At 51.1% G+C, this 20,659-nt stretch overlaps 1 protein-coding gene across 10 annotated transcripts in view; it reads left to right on the top strand.

Annotated features, from left to right (window-relative positions):
- The window catches only part of LOC125116842 (protein HIRA), a 73,322-nt gene that overhangs the window by 17,862 nt on the left and 34,801 nt on the right, over nt 1–20,659 (top strand). For 7 of the 10 annotated variants that reach the window (XM_047762432.1, XM_047762431.1, XM_047762429.1 and 4 more), the window contains exons 3-13: nt 978–1,088; nt 2,221–2,311; nt 3,394–3,488; nt 9,602–9,697; nt 10,703–10,863; nt 12,317–12,484; nt 14,087–14,200; nt 14,934–15,004; nt 15,818–15,923; nt 17,968–18,183; nt 18,872–18,957. In XM_047762432.1, coding sequence (XP_047618388.1) covers nt 978–1,088; nt 2,221–2,311; nt 3,394–3,488; nt 9,602–9,697; nt 10,703–10,863; nt 12,317–12,484; nt 14,087–14,200; nt 14,934–15,004; nt 15,818–15,923; nt 17,968–18,183; nt 18,872–18,957 — 1,315 coding nt within the window. Of the gene's footprint in view, nt 1–977; nt 1,296–2,220; nt 2,312–3,393; nt 3,489–3,623; nt 3,693–9,601; nt 9,698–10,702; nt 10,864–12,316; nt 12,485–14,086; nt 14,201–14,933; nt 15,005–15,817; nt 15,924–17,967; nt 18,184–18,871; nt 18,958–20,659 lie in introns of those variants that run through there. The other 3 variants (XM_047762435.1, XM_047762434.1, XM_047762437.1) reach the window with 3 other exon arrangements.

The following is a 20,659-nucleotide window of genomic DNA, read 5'->3' as shown; positions in this document are numbered from 1 at the left end:
AGTGGATTAAGGATCTAGCGTTACTACAGTGGCTTGGGTTGTTGCTGTGACGTAGGTTCGATCCCTGGCCTGGGAACTTCCACATGTTGCAGGCATGGCCAAAAAAGAAAAAAAAAAATCAGTTTGCATCTCAACCTTATTGAGCATGGAGAGTGGCCAGTGGTTCCATGGACAAAGTCTTAGCCCCAGAGGCAAGGGGAGGAAGTGGTTAGATTATGAAGTCAGCCATGTAGTTATCAGGCCTATTTTCTGGAATCCAGCTACCTCACCCAGGAGCTCCAGCCTTACTGTGGCCAGGCTTTTGTCCTGGTCCACAAGAGGAGTAACTGCTTCCCGCCCTACTCAGCAGGGTCTAGGAAACTGTTAGGAACTGTTTTTACCTACCGGCCAAGAGGCAACTTCAAATGTGCTTTACGGTAGTGTTGTCCTGGTATTTGCCCTCTGCAATAGAAAGTTAAATGAGGGGCTGCCTTCTGGTAGTTAACAATAATGGGAACCTTAGAAAGCGAAATCACTGCTAACATATGTAGGCATGTATTTCATAAGAGCACTGCATCAGCTGACGACCAAAGGAAGCCCAGGGCCCCCTTTTAGTCCGACTCCCGGCTGTAGGGGCAGCAGAGGGCAATAGGAGATAGTAATGCCTTTTTCCTGTGCTGAGGGTACATTCAGAGCATGCAGACAGGGACTGGGCTATTCTTGGTAGCTGGGGTGCCCACGCACAAGACCTGGGAGCACCCTAGGGCATCAGCTGTTACCAATGAGGGGGTCTGGGTCCTTCTAGGGGCCCTTGGGGTCTGTGTTAGAGGCAGCCAGAGTTCCTCTCTCAAGGTCAGGCTGGCCTCAGCCTGCTGCTGAGTCCACAGTCCCCAGTGCCCCCAGTCTGGTCAGGCCTGATATGATAGCCTGGTGAGGGCAGTCATAGTCTCCTGTTAACACTCCTCACACATTGAGTTGTCTCTGCTTCTTCGTTCCAGGACAGGATTCTGGGAAGGTTGTGATCTGGAATATGTCTCCAGTCCTCCAGGAGGATGACGAGAAGGATGAAAATGTCCCCAAGATGCTTTGCCAGATGGACAATCATTTAGGTATTACAGGGTGGCCCTTTGCAGGCTTTGCGTGTCGGCACAGTGCCCGAGGTTAGCACGTGTGTTTGTAATTAGAGAGATAAGGCCCGTGCGGCGGTAGCTCCCCTCGGCCTGCTGTCTGAAGGCACAGATGTTGCTGCACACCTGGGTGAGTTATTCAGCAGAAGACTCGGCCCGCCCACAGAACCACCTTTGGACAGTCTGCAGGTACCTCTGGTGATTTCCTGCTCATGAGTCGTTACTGCCTGATTCCATGGGGCTTTGGGGCCAACAACCTGGAGGAAGTAGGGTTCTGGGGAAGGGTGCACAAAGACAGCTCTCAAACGTCTCAGATGGCCACCGTGTTGCTCGGAGGCCCTCTGCCAGGCCCATGTGGTTTCCTGTCCTGCCTTAGACACCTGCCCTGGGTATCAGGGTGACTATACCCAGCTCTGGTTTCCAACCTGGATGCCCTGAGGTCCTCCACTCTGTGTGTCCCTGCTCCCAGCCTGCCTCTTGGCGTCCTCCAGTCTGGAGCACCAGGCACCCTGCAGGCCACACGTGGACCACAGCATGGATATCGCCCCTCCTACGGGGGGCTCCCAGGGGCCCTGGCCCCTTAGGGCCGGGGGGGTTTCTTCCTGCTTAGCTTGGAAGTGCAGGATCATCGACCTGCAGTGCTGTCAAGTTTAAGAGAGCTGATAGGTGGCTTGAGCTCAGAGCTTTATGCTCTACCAAGCTGCTCCCCTGAAAGTTCTGGAAAAGGCATCTCAGCCTTTTTAAGACATGCCCTGATTTTGAAAATTATCTCTACTCAGAAATAGATCTCTTCATTAAACAGCCCTTTTGAAATAAGAAGATTTGTTTATTTATCAGTTTTCATGGAAAAAAGTCCTCTCCTGTTGATGGTTTCGTCCAGCACTAATGCTTCTCAGAAGACCTAGCTTCTCCCTCGAGACTGTTCTGGAGATTTGTTCTCACAGCACTAGTAGGTTAGTGCTTGAATCGAGTTGTTCCAGGGCTGTCACACAGTAGGTGCCTCGAGTAGATTAGGTAGATGAGATCTGGTAAACCCTCTGCATCTTACCAAACTGCACAGAGCAAATGAGCATGAGTACTGGATTTTCATCACCCTATTTTTTTTTCTTCCCAGCATGTGTGAACTGTGTGCGGTGGTCAAACAGTGGGATGTATTTAGCTTCTGGGGGAGATGACAAACTGATTATGGTGTGGAAGCGGGCTACGTAAGCATCATTTTCCTTTCTTCACATTTTATTTTTAGAAGCTTCTTTGCAGGTCTTTATCACAGTCGCTTTCCCCTGCCTGGCACTGAGGTTCCCCGAGCTCCAAGGAATAGAACCCTTGAGGAGTAGTGGGAAGCACATGTCAGTGGGTGCAGCTGGGGCCTGACCAGGGAGGTGGGCAGCCACCCACCTGCCTGGGGACCTTCTTGCCTTTCAGCAGGCTGTAGGGTTTCCACCTGAAAGTGAAGAGCTGATCCTTTCTGGGGCTGACACTGGTGGCTTCATTTGTTTTGTCCTTCAAGTGAAATTTCCCAGCACACAAAGTGGTTAAAGGTCGGGTGCTCTGGTGGAATCCAGGGCAGGGGGTCTACAGCCTTCCCTCTGTGCCACTCACTTTGTTCCCTCTCAGCCTTCCACGGGGCTCTGAGGAGACCCCTTCTACCCTAAAGGTCTTGCTCTGCACCCTCAGGGAACTGACCATCCCCTGGAGACTCTTCTCCTCCGAGCCTCAGTGAGTCTCAGGGTGGGTCCAGCTGAGGACCAAACCCTGCCCTCTTACCCAGCTGCTGCCCCCCACTGAGCTCTCCTGTGGGCTCAGAAAGAGCTGGGACCTTACTGCTCGAGCAGCAGGAGCCAGCACCCTTGGTTCCATGCTTTCTCTGCCTCAGGTGTTAAGGCAAAGGCATCTATCTAGTCGTTATAAGAGGGTTTGAAAAATACTGTTGATTCAGCACACACGGCATATTTAGCACATGATTTGGAAAACTGAAAGAAGAAAAATTCAGCCACCACCTAAAGGAAGCCATGGTTAACATGTTCACATGTGTCCTGATCCATTTTCACACATAGATGACATGGGTGGTACCCTGTTCCATATGACGTTCTGTGGCCTGCTGCCGTGACCTGATGATGTATGGTGCAGGCACGCAGTATGCCACAGACACATAGGACATTCCCACTGGTCAGTGTTGTGGGGCTCTCCAGCACTGTCTGTCTGCTCTGTTCTGTCACTGTGACCAGCCACTCTGCAGCGAGTGTCTCTGCAGTGCCCAGAGCACCCTTCTGACTCCTCTCTCACGTAGGTACATCGGGCCCAGCACCGTGTTCGGCTCCAGTGGTAAGCTTGCCAATGTGGAGCAGTGGCGCTGTGTCTCCATCCTACGGAGCCACTCAGGCGGTAAGTGGGTAGCCCTTGGGGGGCGGGGCCTCAGATAGCCCTCCCTATAGTGGGGCACTCTCTCCCTGGCCCCCCAAGGTCTGGGTAGTCACCACCCCTGCCCTCATGGGGTGTGTGTTTATATCTTTAATGTAGAACTCCCTGCATTGTGCTGTCTGTCCTGGGGAACTGAGTCACTACCTCCATCAGTGGATCGCTAAGTCCGTAAGCTCACTTTCCTTATTCCACAGAAACCCACACAGGGGCCCGCTCTAAGTCTTTTCACTTGACTTGGTGTTTGCAAGGTGTTCTCAGTAGGCTTGGTGCAGAAAGAGACTGGGTTTTCAGATGTGGACTGCAGTTGATCGCTCTCAGTTAGATGCCAGGACCCCAGAGTGAGTACAGTCCGATTCTGCCTCAGAGAGCCTGCGGCCAGGCCAGGAAAGGTGTGCCAAAGCAGGGTCCAGCAGAAACAAAGCTTTGTTGCCAGGTGGGGGCCAGCTGGCAGCATCTCAACCCTGCCAGTCTTTACATGGAAGGCAGCAAGCTGCCTGGGCTGGACTGGCTGAGTGTCCAGGGGCTGGGTCATGGGTGCCTGGGCCCCCTTCCCGAGGGTGTCCTTTATTGTGGAAGAGGCAGGAGCCACTAAAGCTTTGAAGCCTGAGAGGGAGTCATCAGACAGCACTGGGGAAAAGGAGTGATTTGGTCCCCAGCCAGGCCTTTGGTCGTTGAGAGAGATGGAGGCTGACTTGGTAACTTCTTTGGGGGTGTTGGGGCTCCTAGCTGAATGCCCGGAGAGTACGTGGTTTCCTCTGCTGAGACCATACTCAGGCTTCTGGGGCCAAGTGCCAGACCAGTTTGGGAGGTGCTGAGTTTAAGGGGGAGGGGGTATGTCACGAGCCTATTGGAATGGAGCCTACAGCTCAGGGTGGAACCAGCAGGGTGGGCGTTGCTCAGCATACACTGCAGGTGAGGCTTTATAGATGAACAGACCCACCCCTTGGTGACCACAGGCTGGGTGTACACTTTTGAAAGCTGATAAAGTAACATTGTGTCATTTTTGATAAGAGTAAAAATGTGTAACTTACCCTGACTCACAGCTCCCCAGGGTGCATCTAACTGGGCTTCTTTGGAACATGGGCAAGGTGTCCATGAGGTGATCCAGTGTGGAGTCGGGCCTCAGTGAGGACTGACCTGGGGCCTGTCACCTGAAACTCAGCTGAGCCATGACCTCAGCCTCTCTCCTGGGCTCTCCCCTACTAGGCGGGCAGTGGGGTTACCTGCCCACTGCAGCATGTGGCAAGTGGTCCTCATAGCAGGTATGATTAGAACCATATAACAAGAAAAATCAGCAAAAAAGCAGAAATAAATGAATAGAAAGCACTGGGTCTTTAAAAGCAAAATGTGAAAAACCTATACTTGGTATCTTTAATCAGGGGGTTGGAAAAAAACAGATAAAATTAGAAGTTAAAGGTCTAGGAAAACATTTAACCTAAAGGGGGAAAAAATCATCAAAGCATGCAACATAATGTTCATAGTATTGAACTGAAAAACAAAACAAAATACTAAAATATTGTTTTCTAGAAAATACTAGTGTTCAAAATTGATACCATTGGGTTAGGAAAGCCTGAACAAAGTAGTAAACACTGAAGAAGTTGGAAGTTAGCTACAAAAACGGCTTCTGACTCTACATTATCCATTATGCATTGTTTCAAACTATTAAGAAAAACTATTATGGAGCAAAGAAATATTTATTCTTCAAAGGAGGCTATAAACCTGTGTTTCCAAACCTAATAAAAATAACAGTGAAGTAAAGTGTAGACAAATGTGAACAAAGCTAGAAAAGTCAGAAACAATACTTGTGATTTTAATAACATTTGAAAGCAGTAATTCATTTTCACTAAATATGATTTATAACGGAAGAATTTTTGTTTGTTTGTTTCTTTAGGGCTGCACCCGCAGCATATGGAGGTTACCAGGCTAGGGGTCTAATCGGAGCTGTAGCTGCAGGCCTACGCCACAGCCACAGCAATGCGGGATCCTTAACCCACTGAGTGGGACCAGGGATCAAACCTGCAACCTCATGGTTCCTAGTCAGAATCGTTAACCACTGAGCCATGACGGGAACTCCTATAACGGGAGAATTTTGTGCTAGGGTACTCTATTAACATATCATAATGTACTAAGAGGTTAAATAAGAGAAGCCAGAGTTATCCTAGGAAGTGTTCTGAAAGGAGTATTAGATTATTCAGCATCAGTTCCTAATAAAAATACTTTTTAAAATGGCCACAGAAAGCTGTTTTCGTACCACATTGAGCCTTGTTCCTGTCAGTATCAAGAAAAGCCAAGCATGGGTGCTGTCACTTCATTTGTTACCTTGGAATTTCTGCAGTAGCATTAAACAGAATCAGAAGAAGGTAGACAAACTGGAAAATACAAAAATGAGGTGATCATGAGGATGGCATTGTTGTACATCAGGAAAACGCCAAGGAATATTACTCTTAGAACTTATAAAGCATTGAAAACCACTTAAGACTAATAAAAATGAGTCATTGAATTGGCTTCATACAAGAAAATTTTTAATTATCTTTCACTAGTAATAGCCAGTTAACATATCTAATGATTAAAAAGAGAATTCTTGGAAGCTCTTGTGTGTTTCGACGTGTTAAGTATTTGATAGTGCTACAGCTGTGGTACAGGTTTGATCCCTGGCCTGGGAATTGCCACATGCTGCAGATGGGGCCAAAAAAAGAGAGAAAACTCCTACACAGTAGGATCAAAAATTGAAAATGCTCAGGAATAATCTTGCCAAGAAATATGTGAGATTTCTAAGACTTAATGCACAAACTTTTTTTTTTTAATGGGCCCCACCCAAAGCATATGGAGGTTCCCAGGCTAGGGGTCAAATCAGAGCTGTAGCCGCCAGCCTGTTCCACAGCCACAGCAGCGCCAGATCTGAACCATGTCTTCGACCTACACCCAACCAACCCACTGAGCGAGGCCAGGGATCAAACCTGCGTCCTCGTGAATACTAGTCAGATTTGTTTCCGCTGCGCCACAACGGGAACTCCCAAGCACAAACCTTTTTTGAAGGAGATAAAGGGACAACTTCATAAATGGAAAGACTAAATACTTTAAAGTTGTTGTTTTTTTACCAAATTAATATTTATTATTCATTTAATAGATATTTATTGAGCACCTGGTGTGTTCCAAGTGCTGTTTCACCCCTCAGGGAGCTCACATTCTTATAAGAGAGACAGACAGTCAAGTAGCCACGTAAGAGATGAGAAGATAGGTGCGATTTTACTCAGTGTCCCAAGGAGGGTCTCACTGAGAAGGTGGTGACCATGGGGAGAGTGGGTGGAGGAGGTGAGGGACAAGAGCTTCCCAGGCAGAGGGAGCAGCCAGAGCTGAGCCCTGGAGTATAAGGGCGGGCCCTCCAGGCCACGGGGGTCCCCTGAGTGATAGAAGAGGGAGGGGGCCATGGTGCAGTATGGAGTCCCATCTCCAAGGGGCCAAGGCCACATTGGTGAGACCAGTGACAGTCTCAGTGAGAGACAGTGTTGTCGAGGTGACATTGGGAGAGGTGGTCACACAAGCTTCCTGGGAGAGGAGATGTGGGGTGAGGTTGTAGAGTTGGCTGGCAACCCAGACTGCAGCCTGGACAGCCATTACCTGTGGATGGAACAGAAGGTTTATACCGCCTGGCAGCGAGGTGAGGGGACTTGCCCCCTGGGTGTTGAGGTGAGTGAGTCCAGAGCACAGGCAGACATGTAGGTGGACACAGGCCAGGGGTGGGCCCAGGGTACAGCTGAATCAGGGAGGCTAATTAGGGTGGTGGAGAGAGCGAACCGTGCATCTTGCCTCATGGTCAAGTTTTAGGGCTGAGGATTGGCTATTGGGCTGGTCAGCGTGGAGGCCGCTCAGGAAAGACCCAACCAAGGATCAGAGCTGGATGGAACCAGGCTGGTGTAGGCAGGAGCCTGTGCAGACAGGAAAGCCAAAGGAAGATAGATCCCAAGCCTGGAGAAGATAGTTGGTAGGAGCCCCATCAGAGAGTGAGCTGGGAAAGGGGCAGGGGGCATCTGAGAAGGTGGGATGAGAGCAGGGAGGGTCTCTTGAGCGTGACCATGAGAATAGCGGCTGAGCCCATGGAAGCCACAGTCATTTGAGCAGGTGGAGGAGTTGGAGGGTGTTTGTAATAGTCTTTAAACAGCTTAGAAATAAAATTTCTCCTTAATTCATTTATATGACAGCCAAAAAAAGAAAAAGGAAAAAAGGAGAAGTCATCCTCTTGGAATCACCAAGAATGGTGATGGAGGGTTGGTGGAAATGACAGTGACCAGAAACTTCATTCTTTAAGTGCAGGGAGGGTCTTTGGTGGTATGGAGCTGTGGTGAGGAAAGGGGGTGTATGGTCTGAAGACAGATGTTCCAAAGCTCGAAATCAGGGGGGAAGTCAAATCCTGTGTGTGGACTTACTGCAGACGCAGCAGTGACTGCAAAGGGTGTCCTGGGGAGAAGAGTCAGGATGCAGAAGAACTCCTTCAGAGCTGGGCAAGGTTGGCAAGTCAGAGTAAGCTGCTGTGCCAGAGAACTCGTGTTTTGTCAAGGCAGCATCAATTCTCAATCCCTGCACTCACTGGAGTAACTAGCCATGTGGCGGGTCGGGGTCAAAGAAGAGTACTTTAGAGCCTCAGCTAAAGACAGCATAATCAACTGCAGATATTGAAGAAATATTCTAAATCAAGCAAGAGAAAACACAACTGTATATTTTTTATCAAGTTTCTAGCAGAGTGAATATTTTTCAAAGTTAACAAGCAATAAAAGAATTAACTTTTAAAATACCACAAAGGAGAATAACAGACTTCACTACATAAATCTTCTATAGTACAGGAGGGCAAACTGGTGGGATTTACAGCTCATGTCTGAGTTATCAATAGTCTGTGGATGTCTAAAAGAAAACCGGTCTCCTTTCTGGGCTCCCAGCTGAGCACAGTCTGCTCAGCAGACTGAAGGGGCTGCCTTTGCAAACGCCACATTCGCCTCGGACCCGCCAGCAGACAGGGCAGGAGCAGAGAAGTCTGGGACAACTTCAGACAACCAAGGTGCACTCTTCACTTTGCAAATTAAAGGGAAACTTAAAACATGAAAATGTGCTTAATAAGTTAAAAGGGAAAAAGAGTCCTCAGCTAATAAGGGAGCTTTTGAAATGGACATTCTGCTTATAGAAGTGTGAAGTTATAGGGTCTTTGCAAAGCAGTCCACAGCGTTGAGTTCAGACAAGTGAAGATGCTCAGTTTCCCTCAAAGAAGAGTCCAGAACATGGAGGGTGACGAACATGCTTGTGCTCATTGGCGTCAGAAGCTGGGACCCCGCCCACATCCACTGAACCAGGTCTGTGTGGGCTAGTAAAATCGCTGCTTTGCACAGGACAGAACCTCACCGCACTGACTGAAGGTTTAGGTCCCATGACTTGCCACCATGTCTGTCTCTTCACCTTATCAGCCATTCTTTGTGTGCCTAGTGCGGCAGCAGGCCCTAAAGTGGGAAGCCAGTGAGACCTTGCCCATCCCACCAGCGTGGCGGGCTGGCTGTGGTCATTGTCATCATCACAGCTGGTCTTTGTCACTGCCTTGGTATGTGCCCAGCGCACATGTCGCCATTGCTCACATTCAGTCCTCACGATGACCCTCTACAGATTGATTGGTGGGTTTTCCTTATCAGTGTTTCATAGGTAGTAAAGCTGAGCTGCGGAGAAACAATCATGAGTAACCCTGTGTGGGGCTCCCAGGGCCATGGAGGTGGGATCCAGCTCGTGAGGAGCAGGACCTGAAGACAGTGTCACACTCACTGGGTTGGCAGGCACTTGGAGCTCTGCCTGTGCCAGGCTCTCTGAAGCCCTCGGTGGCTTCATCTGAGAAGAGGTGGGCGGGGTCAGTTAGATCCTTCAGCCTTTAGGATTGATAGAGAAACTGTAATGGAGGAGTTTCTCAGATTGGTTTTAAGAAGTCTAGTTATGGTCCCAGGTCTTGTCTCCTCAGATGTGAGAACATCAGGGATTGCTGACCAGTCGATGAACAGAGTAGTCCCAAGTGCCAGGTAAGAGACTCACTACCAGCCCTTGTCTTCCAGATGTGATGGATGTAGCATGGTCCCCCCATGATGCTTGGCTGGCCTCGTGCAGCGTGGACAACACTGTGGTCATCTGGAACGCTGTGAAGTTCCCAGGTCTGCGCCTCCTCTGAGTGGCCCATATTGACGCAGCAGCCTGTCCACACCACTGCCTGGTGGGGTCTGGAACGGGTGGGCTCAGTCTCCATCCACTGGTAGCAGCTGGATCTCCTGGCGTCTTAGTAACTTAGGTCTTCTTTATCAGTTCCATTTATGGTTTAAAAAGATGTCTATGTTAAAGAAAAAGCATGCAGTTGGCATGGACGTGCCATAGGCTATGAGGGTGGGTGCCCAGGACCTTGCCCACTGGTGCTCAGGTGGTTCTCAAGGGCTGGCTGCCCAGCCCGGGCTCTGGCCCCAGCTCAGTAGCCATCTCTCTGAAGCCCTTGAGCAGACGCAGGCTGACACACCCAATGGATGTGTTTGAAGTCTCTACCAATGGCAGAGCCTGGAGCAGCACCATGATTTGCACCCAGTGAGGCACTTCACAGCTCACGTCTGCAGTGTATTCTAATCCTGGGCTCGGTCCTAGGCACTCACTTTCTTGTGAGCGTCCACTGTGTGTAGAGCCTCAGCCTAGCCTCCAGGGCTGGGGTGGCACCCAGCTTGCAGCTCTGTGAGGTCAAGTCTCTCTCATCTTTGTCCTTAGTGACAATAGAGGACTTGCTGAGCCCCAACTCTTGTCCCCATTTACCAGGAAGTGTCACATCAGAAGTGCTTGGGTGGGCATGGGCTTCTTTCCAGCAAGGGAAACCACAGGCAGGGCTTCTGGCTATAGTCAGGACGGGGGGGGGCAGGTTTTGACTCTAGCCCAGGCCTGGCCCCTGGCTGTCCCTCCAAGTTTTGTCTGTGGCTGGGGGGGAATGTATGGTGCCCACTCCTAAAGGGGGACAGGCCAGGGGGCTCTTCTGCCTGTGTCCAGGGGTGGGGGATGGCCAGAGTGGACTCCTGAAGTCCCTTTGCTTGGCAGGCTGTTCCTGAAGTCCCTTGGCCTGTTTCTGTTCAGAGTCATTGTATCCCCCTGGGTGATGCATTCCGAATCTTTCTTATTTTTCCTTACAGAAATTCTGGCTACTCTGAGAGGTCATTCAGGCCTGGTGAAGGGGTTGACTTGGGACCCTGTTGGTAAATACATTGCCTCTCAAGCTGATGACCGCAGCCTGAAGGTGTGGAGGACGCTGGACTGGCAGTTAGAGACCAGCATCACCAAGCCCTTTGACGAGGTAACAGGGTAGTGTGGAGAGTGGCCCAGCAGCCTTCCTGGCCTCCACACATGGAACAGGGGCTGCCCGGGGCCAGACCTGCCTGGAGCCTGAGAGCTGGTGACAGAAATCTTTTACTTCTCAGAAGCTGGGAAACATCCACTTTTGAAGTGAAAAGGATTATAGGTGTGAAAGCTGAAGGGTATACGGGGGTGGAGGATAGAGGCGGCTCTCATGTCTTCCTCAGTGTTGGGCTATCCCTGCTGACAGCTATTCCCTGGGCCAGCCAACTACCTGGGGTGGAGGTAATAGTCCAGTTTGCAGAATGTATGCAGGTCGGGCTACAGTGATTTGTGTGGTATTTTGCTGTCACTTCCCCTATTTTAGCTCTGCCTTCATCTTCACCTGGGATCACAGCTCAAAGTCGCTGTTATTTGGTTGATGTGTCTTAAGTGCCCCTGTGTGTAAGGCAGTCTTGAGTACAAGAAATGGATGTGGATTGGGATGGAATTATGCAGAGTGTGCAGAAATGCTGGGGGTGGGGGGGGGCAGGGGATGGTTACATCAGGGATGGCTTCTCAGAGAGAGGGACATGAGCACAAGTTGTGCAGGAAAGGTGGACATTTGCCCACTGCTTAGGTCTGGGAGCAAGAGGAGAGTCAAGTCATGTATTCAGCCCTCCCCCTGCCAGCAACTCCTGAGAGCACAGGTATTCACTGTACTTAGCTCCGCCCTCTTTGGCAGCTGCCTGGTACAGTGAGCCATGGGCTCCATGCCCTTTGCGGTTCTTCAGGGCTCCAACTGCCAGGCCACAGGGGTCCCTCAAGCTGGGCCTGGGAGGCAGCTGTGGGAGGCAGGCAGGAATGTTTGGGATCCCAGTGGGAGCCTCTGGGTGGGCCTGTCCTGCTTCTTCTAGGGCTGTGCAGCCTAGGTCTTAACCCCGAGTCTTTCAGGCTATCCTGGACTGGCCTTGAGCTCTGGTGGCTGGCTTGTACCCAACGCCTCACTTTGCGGGAGGTGTACTGGGAAAGGATGCCCTGCCTCTGCCCTTTCTCTAAGCAGGGGGAACAGTGCCTTTCTGCTGTGCCCTTTATGGTTTGTAAACCTTGACAGGTAGCATCCCCAGGCTTCAGTGAGGAGGCAGGCTCCCAACTTGGCTTCTGAGGGGCTGCAGGGCCCTCTGCTGCAGTCAGTGCTCTGAGGACTTTATGGGAGGCTGACAGGCACTGGCGGGAGGAAAGGGTCAGTGGTCAGGCCCACACAGGGTTGACAGTGAAGAGGCAGCCATGCCTCAGGGGAAGGTAGAGGGCCTCTCCTGACAGCCTTCTGTGGGGTTACCTGGAGAGGCCAGAACACAGTTGCAGTGCAGCCGGAAGCATCATCATGCCTCTGTAGATCTGAGATCAGCTTGGTTCTTGGGGCCACATGTGGTCACAGAGTTGGCCTTGGGCTAAAGCACGGGTGTCTCTTGCAGTGTGGAGGAACGACCCATGTGCTGCGGCTCAGCTGGTCACCTGACGGGCACTACCTGGTGTCTGCCCACGCCATGAACAACTCTGGCCCCACCGCCCAGATTATCGAACGGGAGGGCTGGAAGACCAACATGGACTTTGTTGGGCACCGGAAAGCTGTGACGGTCGTGGTGAGTCCTCTCGGCCTCAGAGCCTGGTCACATGTGGACTGAGCTGGCCTCTGAGATTCAGCACATATCGTATTCTTCTTTCATTTTAAATATTTAATTTTCATTATTTAAAAACTGAGCACACAAAGCAGCCTACACACCCATGTGTTTTACTAGCAGATGGACATAATGACTATCACCCAAATCAGGCATTGATCAGGGATGTTTCAGGCCTGCATTAGCCTCCTCACATGTTGGGGCCTACTCAGTGGTACCCAGGCGTGGTGGCCCTGACAAGTCGCATACTCGCCAGGCTCCAGGAACATGGGCTGGTTTCCAGTGTACCCACTGAGCACACGTGCTCCCTGCGGACCACGGTAGCCAGGCATAGCTTCAAGGCCACACAGTGGGTCACTGGACACTCACCTGCCCAACATTGAGGGTAGGTGCAAGGCACCAGAAGATTGGGTGCATCTATTTTTGGGTTAGTGCTTCCAGATTCCTTAGCTGAGGCAGGCTGAGTGCCTCATTGCAAACAACCTCTGAGAGCCAGGACTTTGTCACCTCTAGGCAACCAGAGTCAATAGATGGCAGCTACAGTTAACCAAGGTGAAGGGTCGTGCCGGACCCTGACATGCATCAGAACGGAGTCCTCCTTCCCTTTGCTTAAATTGATGATAAATATCAGATATTGTGACTTCAGCTATAAATTTTATGCAAGTAAAATACTGCTTCTGTAATTACATTGGACTTCACATAGAGTTCTGTTAGAGCCCAGGACCCATCTGCTAAAGCGTCTGGAGAGCACTGCTTCGTGGTTGGCACAGTGCTTCCAGTCACTCTCCTATAAGCGTCCTGCCCCCAGGCCTTGCAGCTGACTTAGGCCCAGGGTCACACCTCTGGTTCTAGGCTGTCCAGACTCCATGCAGCCCTGACCATTCCTGCCTGTCCTCTGGGACTAGATCTGCTCTGAGCCGCCTGTACCAGGCTTCTCCTCATCCTGGCCTGCGAGCTCCACATCTGAGTCTGGAGTTCCTCCCACCCCTTTCAATTCCACATGTGCTTCCAACTTTGCAGAAATTGACACCGAGGTGACAGGGGGTTAACCCCCTGAAGTGACCAAAGCATGACCTGGCTGTCAACCCTGGCCTGGTCAGGTCCTGTAGGACTGACTCTTCTCTACTGGACAGTTTTGACTGAGCATCAAATATGGAGAAAGGAGCAGGGATTGGTAGAGCCAGCCTTTCCTGACAACCACTTGGGCCTCCCTTAGGACCTGGTTCCTAAAGCCTGGTCCTAGAGCTGGTTCTGCCCAAACCAAGAGGTGTTCGGAGGGCCTGGTCAGGAGATTCATGTGTGGACCTGGCTGCAGGCTGTGAGCACTAGTTGGTAGAGCCAGCATCTGACAGGTCTCACCACTTGCTCGTTTGATAAGGCATGCTCCAGCCCTGAGCAGCAGCATACCTGTCAGGTAGCTGTGAGGCCACAGGACCACGTGCCAGGCCTGCAGAGTGTCTGCTAGGTTCCTTGGTGGGCTGGGATTGTGCATGTCTCTCGTATTCGGGTGGGGTACCTGCTTGATACTTGCTTAATTATGAATTAATGTTTGTCATTTGGCTTTAGAAATTCAACCCAAAAATCTTCAAGAAGAAACAGAAGAATGGGAGCTCTGCGAAGCCTAGCTGCCCATACTGTTGCTGTGCTGTTGGCAGCAAGGATCGCTCGCTGTCTGTCTGGGTGAGCCCAGCGTGGCCTTCACACTTCTGGGGGCCTGGGAAAGGGAAGATCCCTGCTTTCATGGTGGTCAGTGGGTGTTTCCTCCCTGAAGCGGGGCCTGGTCAGGAGAGGCCACCCTGACCCGCTGGCCAGAGCAGCTCTTGTGTCTAGACCCAGAGAACACTTAGAGTGGTGACGGCCATTGTTGGCACTCTGTGAGGGCATGTGACTGTGCGGAGATGGGAGACAGCATGTCAGCAGAGCAGTGGTAGAGGCTGACCCGGGCTCGTTGAGGCAGCCTGCTTGGCTTGGCAAGCTGTCCACACATAGTCTGCAGCCTGAGCCTATGGTCCTGGGATCTGTCATGCTGAGCCTTAGAGACGTGTGCCCAACCTGGGGCCTGGATGGGCTGCTTTCCTGTCCTGGGGCTGCCTTTGCTGCCTCACTCCCTCTCTGGGTCTCAGAATCAGCCCTGCACCTGCTCCTGCGCCTTTCAAGACCTCCATTGTGTATATATCCATCTCCCCTGCCAGGCCCTTTGGGGACATCCCACACAAGCACATGCATCTTTGGCAGGCTTGGGGTCCACAGTTGCAGTCTTGGTGGTGGTTGTCTGGGTGGAGTCCAAAACTCAGGAAAACTGTGTTAGGAAAATTTCAACCAAGGCTTCTGGCTGTGATGGTGTTCGCTGAGCTAGAGAGAGGACCTGGAGGGTTTTGTTCGCTGATTAACCCTCGCTGATGTTCTCTTCCAGCTCACGTGTCTGAAGCGGCCATTGGTTGTTATCCATGAGCTATTTGACAAATCCATTATGGACATTTCTTGGTAAGGATTCTTATTGCGATGTATAGTTTGGGAAAGGAAAAGCCACATGTTGGAACTCTTGTGTGTGGTTAGGGTTGGGCGACTGGGGCCCAAGTGTCCCAGCAACGCAGTGACTCAGGAGGGCGGCCAGTCCACAGCTGTACCCCTGGACACCTGGGATTTGCTGCTGAAACACCTGCTAAGACAGATGAGGCTCTGGAGGGTGGAGGGGCATGACCCCAGTGCCCTGTCGCTGCATGGATCAGAGCAACGTCAGCGTGGAGACCATTTCCTGCTTCTCAGTGACCTCATTTAGATGTGCACTCCTTCCTGTTTATTTTCTTAATGGTTTCCAGAATAAGATAAAAACGAAACTTACATGGGAATAACCATCATGGCCCAGTGGTAACCAACCCTACTAGTATCCATGAGGACTCAGATTTGATGCCTGGCCTCATTCAGTGGGTTAACAATCTGTTGTTGCCATGAGCTATGGTGTAGGTCACAGGCACGGCTCGGATCCTGCATTGCTGTGTCTGTGGTGTAGGCTGGCAGCTATAGCTCAGTTTGACCCCTAGCCTAGGAACTTCCATATGCCTTGGATATGGTCCTAAAAAGACCAAAAAAAAAAAAAAAAAGGAAACTCACAGAACATAAGGTGAGAGATACTCTGTACATATGCTGAGAGGTGAAGGGCCCAGAGCCCTGTGGGACGTGCCCTGCCACCCCACCAGGGCACAGGGACATCTCCCAGGCTCTGCCTCCCCTGGCCACCCCCCATGGCAGGTAAGCGCCGTCGGGTGGTGCCCAGCTGCTGACGGCTGTCTCTTCCAGGACGCTGAACGGGCTGGGCATCCTGGTATGCTCCATGGACGGGTCTGTTGCGTTCCTCGATTTCTCCCAGGACGAGCTCGGGGACCCCCTGAGTGAGGAGGAGAAGGTAGGGCACCCCATGCAGTCAGCTCGTGGCCTGTGTGCCGCACAGCTGCGTCCCTGGCAGCTCTGAGAGGCCTCCTCTTGTGACCTGCACAGGCACACTGTTTCTTGAAATGTTCTAGATATTGGCCTTTTATAGGTTGTGATATTTATGTTCTGGACAAGAGAGATTCATTTTAAAACAAGGCTCTTTTCATGTCAGAAATCCATTCTGGAATGAAGAATAACGACATCTCTTGAGCTGATTCTGTTCGCCCAGGGAGGTGTCTGCCTAGGAGCATAAGGGAGGCCTGCCAGGCTGCTCACTGCCATCCCCATCCCCATCCGCAGGGTATTGGCCTGGTTGCCTTGGGACAGTGATTATAATGGTGATTGTGGTCGTTTCCTGGCCCTTACCGTGTGCCAGACCCTGGGCCCTAACCCTAACCTAACCCTAACCTGCATTTAATGTATTATTTCATTTAAGTTACACAACACCGGAGTTCCCGTCGTGGCGCAGTGGTTAACGAATCCGACTAGGAACCATGAGGTTGCGGGTTCGGGCCCTGCCCTTGCTCAGTGGGTTAACGATCCAGCGTTGCCATGAGCTGTGGTGAAGGTTGCAGACGCGGCTCGGATCCTGCGTTGCTGTGGCTCTGGCGTAGGCCGGTGGCTACAGCTCCGGTTCAACCCCTAGCCTGAGAACCTCCATATGCCGCGGGAGCGGCCCAAGAAATGGCAAAAAGACAAAAAAAAACCAAAAAAATAAATAAATAAATAAATTACACAACACCTTTCAAGGCAGGGCTGATCCTATCTCATTGATGAGGTAACAGCCTCAGAAGATGGTCTGGCCCTTCCTATGCTGAGGCTGTCATGACCCTCAGGTCTGGGGATGGAGGCCTGAACCCTGCCCACAGCCTTTGGACCAGGCCACCTCTCCGCTGTGCTCTGCTCAGGACAGTGGCCCCATGTCCATACCCAAGGGCTCTGTGCAGATGCTGCTCTCCCTGCCTGAGACCCAGAGCCTGCGTTCCTGGGGACAGGCCCTCACCACACACAGGGACAGGGACTCACAGAGCCCAGGGCAGTGGTGCGATTGCTGTGGGGACGCCACTGTGACAGAACTCTCAGGGTTAGGGTCTGCCTCACTGATGGCCCCGGAAGCAGCCTGGTGCCCCACAGTCATGTTGGTGGAGGAATGTCTGTAGCTTCAGCTCTCCTCCCCACCGGTCACTGTCATCAGGGAGCTTAGAGAGTGACAGGGGCTGCATACTAACCTGTGCCAGAAGCCAGCAGGGATCCTCCTTTAGATGTGCACTCCTGGGTTTGAGGAATACTAGGCCAGGCTCCAAATTCCAGCTTGAGGCACCAGTCAGGGCAGGAGCCTCAGTGGCAAGGGAGGGGAGTCTTGGGAGGGGAGGCAGCTGTTCTACTGGCCCAGCTTTGGTCATTAGCATGTCCTGTGTGAGTCTGCTACTCATCACACCTGCTGCTCCAGTGTGCTGGGCCACTCTCCCTGCCCGCATGTGGCCTGGCTTGTGATACAGAACTGCTGAGACCTGCGAAGGTCAGGGCCCTGCTCAGAAGGGTCAGAACTCGCTGGGGACAACATGGGCAGAGAAGAATTCCCCCAGGCCTGCATGCCAGGCCTCCCTCTACTCTCAGGTGGCCTCCAGCCACATGTGGGGCTGATGGCTGCAGGCAGGAGCAGTAAAAGCAGACTCTAGGTTTCAGTGTCTGATTCCCAAGAGGTGTTTGGGGTCCTTGGAGTGATTTAAGAGCCTTACATTAGCAGTTTGAGTGTCTTTAGTTCAGCAAGAGTTTACTGCTGTTGGTTGTGCACCATATCTTCTGTGGGTGTTTCCCAATGGCTCGCTCTCATCCCCTGGAGGCTGTAGACATCCTGTGAGGGTGCACCACCTTCCAAAGGCACTCAGTGACTGGCGGGACAAAGGGGGAGGTTTCGCAGAGCTGGCATTCAGAGCTGGGACCTGCCCAGGGTTCTCCTGCTTCTGAGCCTGGCGGGTGATGTCACAGCCGGGTTGTTGCACTTTCTTTGCCTCTAGAGCCGCATTCACCAGTCCACCTATGGCAAGAGCTTGGCCATCATGACCGAAGCCCAACTGTCTACTGCTGTCATTGAGAACCCCGAGATGCTTAAGTACCAGCGACGGCAACAGCAGCAGCAGCTGGACCAGAAGAGTACCACGGCCAGAGAGACAGGCTCCACTGCCTCAGTTGCTGGCGTCGTCAATGGGGAGAGTCTGGAGGATATCAGGAAGGTGAGGGCTTGGCCAGTGGCACTAGGACCTGGGCCTTGAAGGGAAGAGGCAACTGAGACAGGGCATCTCTTGGGAACTCCAGCCTTTCCAGGAAATCCAGATATTGGGAAGAGTGGGTTTCCAGCTCTGCCCTAGGAGACATCCATGGGCTCCCCCTTTTCCTCTGGAAGCCGATGTTTCCCTGGGAGGTGAGGTGGAGATAGAAGGGAACAGGACCGATATTGGGCCCTGAAATGTTCCCAGGACCTTGTACAAGGTGTCACACCTCCCCAGGTGATTTGGACTCGTGTGACTAAACCCTTGGTTGTGAGCCTTCAGTGAAGGAATGTCTGCAAAGCACGGCTGAGAGATGGGAGTGCAGGTCTCACCTGCTAGTTCCTTCATCCAACCCCATGGCTGCTGGCCACAGGTGGCCAGCCTGGCATGTCCTCGCCGTCCTGGCAACCTGGCCAGGTGCAAGTTGGAGGTCAAGAGGAAAGTGTGAATCTGATTGAGCTGGAGCCTGTGTCCTTGTCACCCTGCTGTGCAGGAGGTCGAGCATACACCCTCATAAAAGCACTTGTTCCTCAGTGAGGCAGCGAAAGGCCACAGGCCAGGAAATTAGGATGCTTTTCATCAGCGGTTTTGTCTGTCGGTACTTGGAGATTCGGCCACGTTTCTATTCATTTATGTCATTCTTCCCTGCCAGAATCTTCTAAAGAAACAAGTGGAGACTCGGACAGCGGATGGCCGGAGGAGAATCACACCACTCTGCATAGCACAGCTGGACACCGGGTACTCGTTCACTCCCCAGGCTTTCTGTGGCCTTCCCTGGGTGTCTGCCACTCTGCTCTTGCCAGGTAGCACTGTCACAGCTGGGTCTTCTTGGGCTCGTGGGCCGGCCTCACCCACAGAGCCCAATGCACACTTGATGGTGTTACAGGCAGGCCAGCTGGCAAGGTGCCTGCACAGCTCCAGTGTGGCCATGTGGCCGGCCCTGCCTCGTTGAAAACACTGGAGAGAGAAAAGTCATACTGATTTTTTTCTATCTCTTTTTCTCCTTTTCTAGCCTCTCTTTCTGATTGTAGAAGGAATATATACACATTATTGAAAATAGGTAAAGCCCAAGGACATAAATCTTACCCATAATCCATTCTGTCAGATATGATCACTGTTAGCATCTTGGTGTGTGTATCTCCTGCTTGTTCCTGTATCTTGACCTTGCATCCACTTTAATAAATAGTCCTCTGAAGCATTGGTTACCGACTATCTTGGTGCCCAACCCATGAATGCACCATGATTTCCCTACCTAGCCCCTTAACTGTGTATTCTTGTGATTTTAAATGACTCTGCACACCTGTGACTGTTCCTCCAGCCACTTCCCAGAAGTGGACTTGCTGGGTGAAAGGTAGGTCTCCCTGAGGGGCAGTAGGTTCAGTTAATTTGCTTTTGTCTTGGCACCTATAGTCAGGCTTGCTTTTGTTTTGCTCATTCTCCCCAGAGTGAGGTGTGTGACATGAAGAATGGTAAGGCCCTATGCTCGGGTGTCCTCTGTACTTCTCACTAGTTCCTCCATGAGCTGTTCCAAATTTTCCCTGAAGTCTTGCGAGACTTTAAGTCATGTGATGTACTGATGCCCTTCTCACATAAGGTGTGCAAGCACCAGGGCCCTGAAGAGCAGAGGCCTGATCTGGGGGGCCAGAACCAACTTCAGACTCCTCCTGTGGAGAGCTTTTCCCTTGATCAAGCCTTTTTCCCATCGAGAGCCAGGAGGTAATGCCACTTGCCCGCCCTTTGTTAGAACCAAGTATGTGACTACCTGAGAACTTCATCATACTTATGGGAGTGAGAGTGGTGGAAGGGGTAGAGGTGGTGGTGGCACTTTGGTTCTATGGAGTCCATCCAGGCCTCACCTGATGAGGAGGCAGTGGTGGTAACTGCCCAATCTTGAGCCAGCTTTCTGCCAAGGGGTTCATATTTCTGGCACTGGAGCTTGATTCTTTTGGTCTTTTTTGTCCTCCTGATTCCCATGTTAAAACAAGTAGTGGTGGAATAGGCAATTATTAGCTAATCAAGAAAGAAAAGGTGTAAATATTTAAAATAGAAATAAGTGAGCAATAATCACAGATGAAAAATAAAAGAATGAAAGACTTTTTTTGCTGAATTCTATGCAAATAAATTTGAATTAGAAGATTTTGAGGAAAACAAAAATTACCAAAATTGAAGAAAAACCTGTATAGATGAATTATTGTAGAAGAAATAGAGGACATAGTCCAAGAGTTAACCTACCAAAGCCACCAGACTTCAGAAGACTTTATGGGAAAATTCTAACAAACTTTTAAAGAACAACATTCTAACACTGTTGAAAATATTCTAGTGCATAGGAAAAGGAAAGCTTGCAGAATCTTTCTGAAATGAACACAATACTGAAATTTCGCAATCTCAATATGACAAAGATATATGTTTCTGATCAATCTCCTTTCTAAATGTCAATGCA

This window comes from Phacochoerus africanus, chromosome 15, assembly GCF_016906955.1.
Source record: "Phacochoerus africanus isolate WHEZ1 chromosome 15, ROS_Pafr_v1, whole genome shotgun sequence".
Taxonomy (NCBI): domain Eukaryota; kingdom Metazoa; phylum Chordata; class Mammalia; order Artiodactyla; family Suidae; genus Phacochoerus; species Phacochoerus africanus.
Note: the sequence above shows the minus strand (reverse complement) of the source record. Positions and strands in the feature narration are given on the sequence as shown.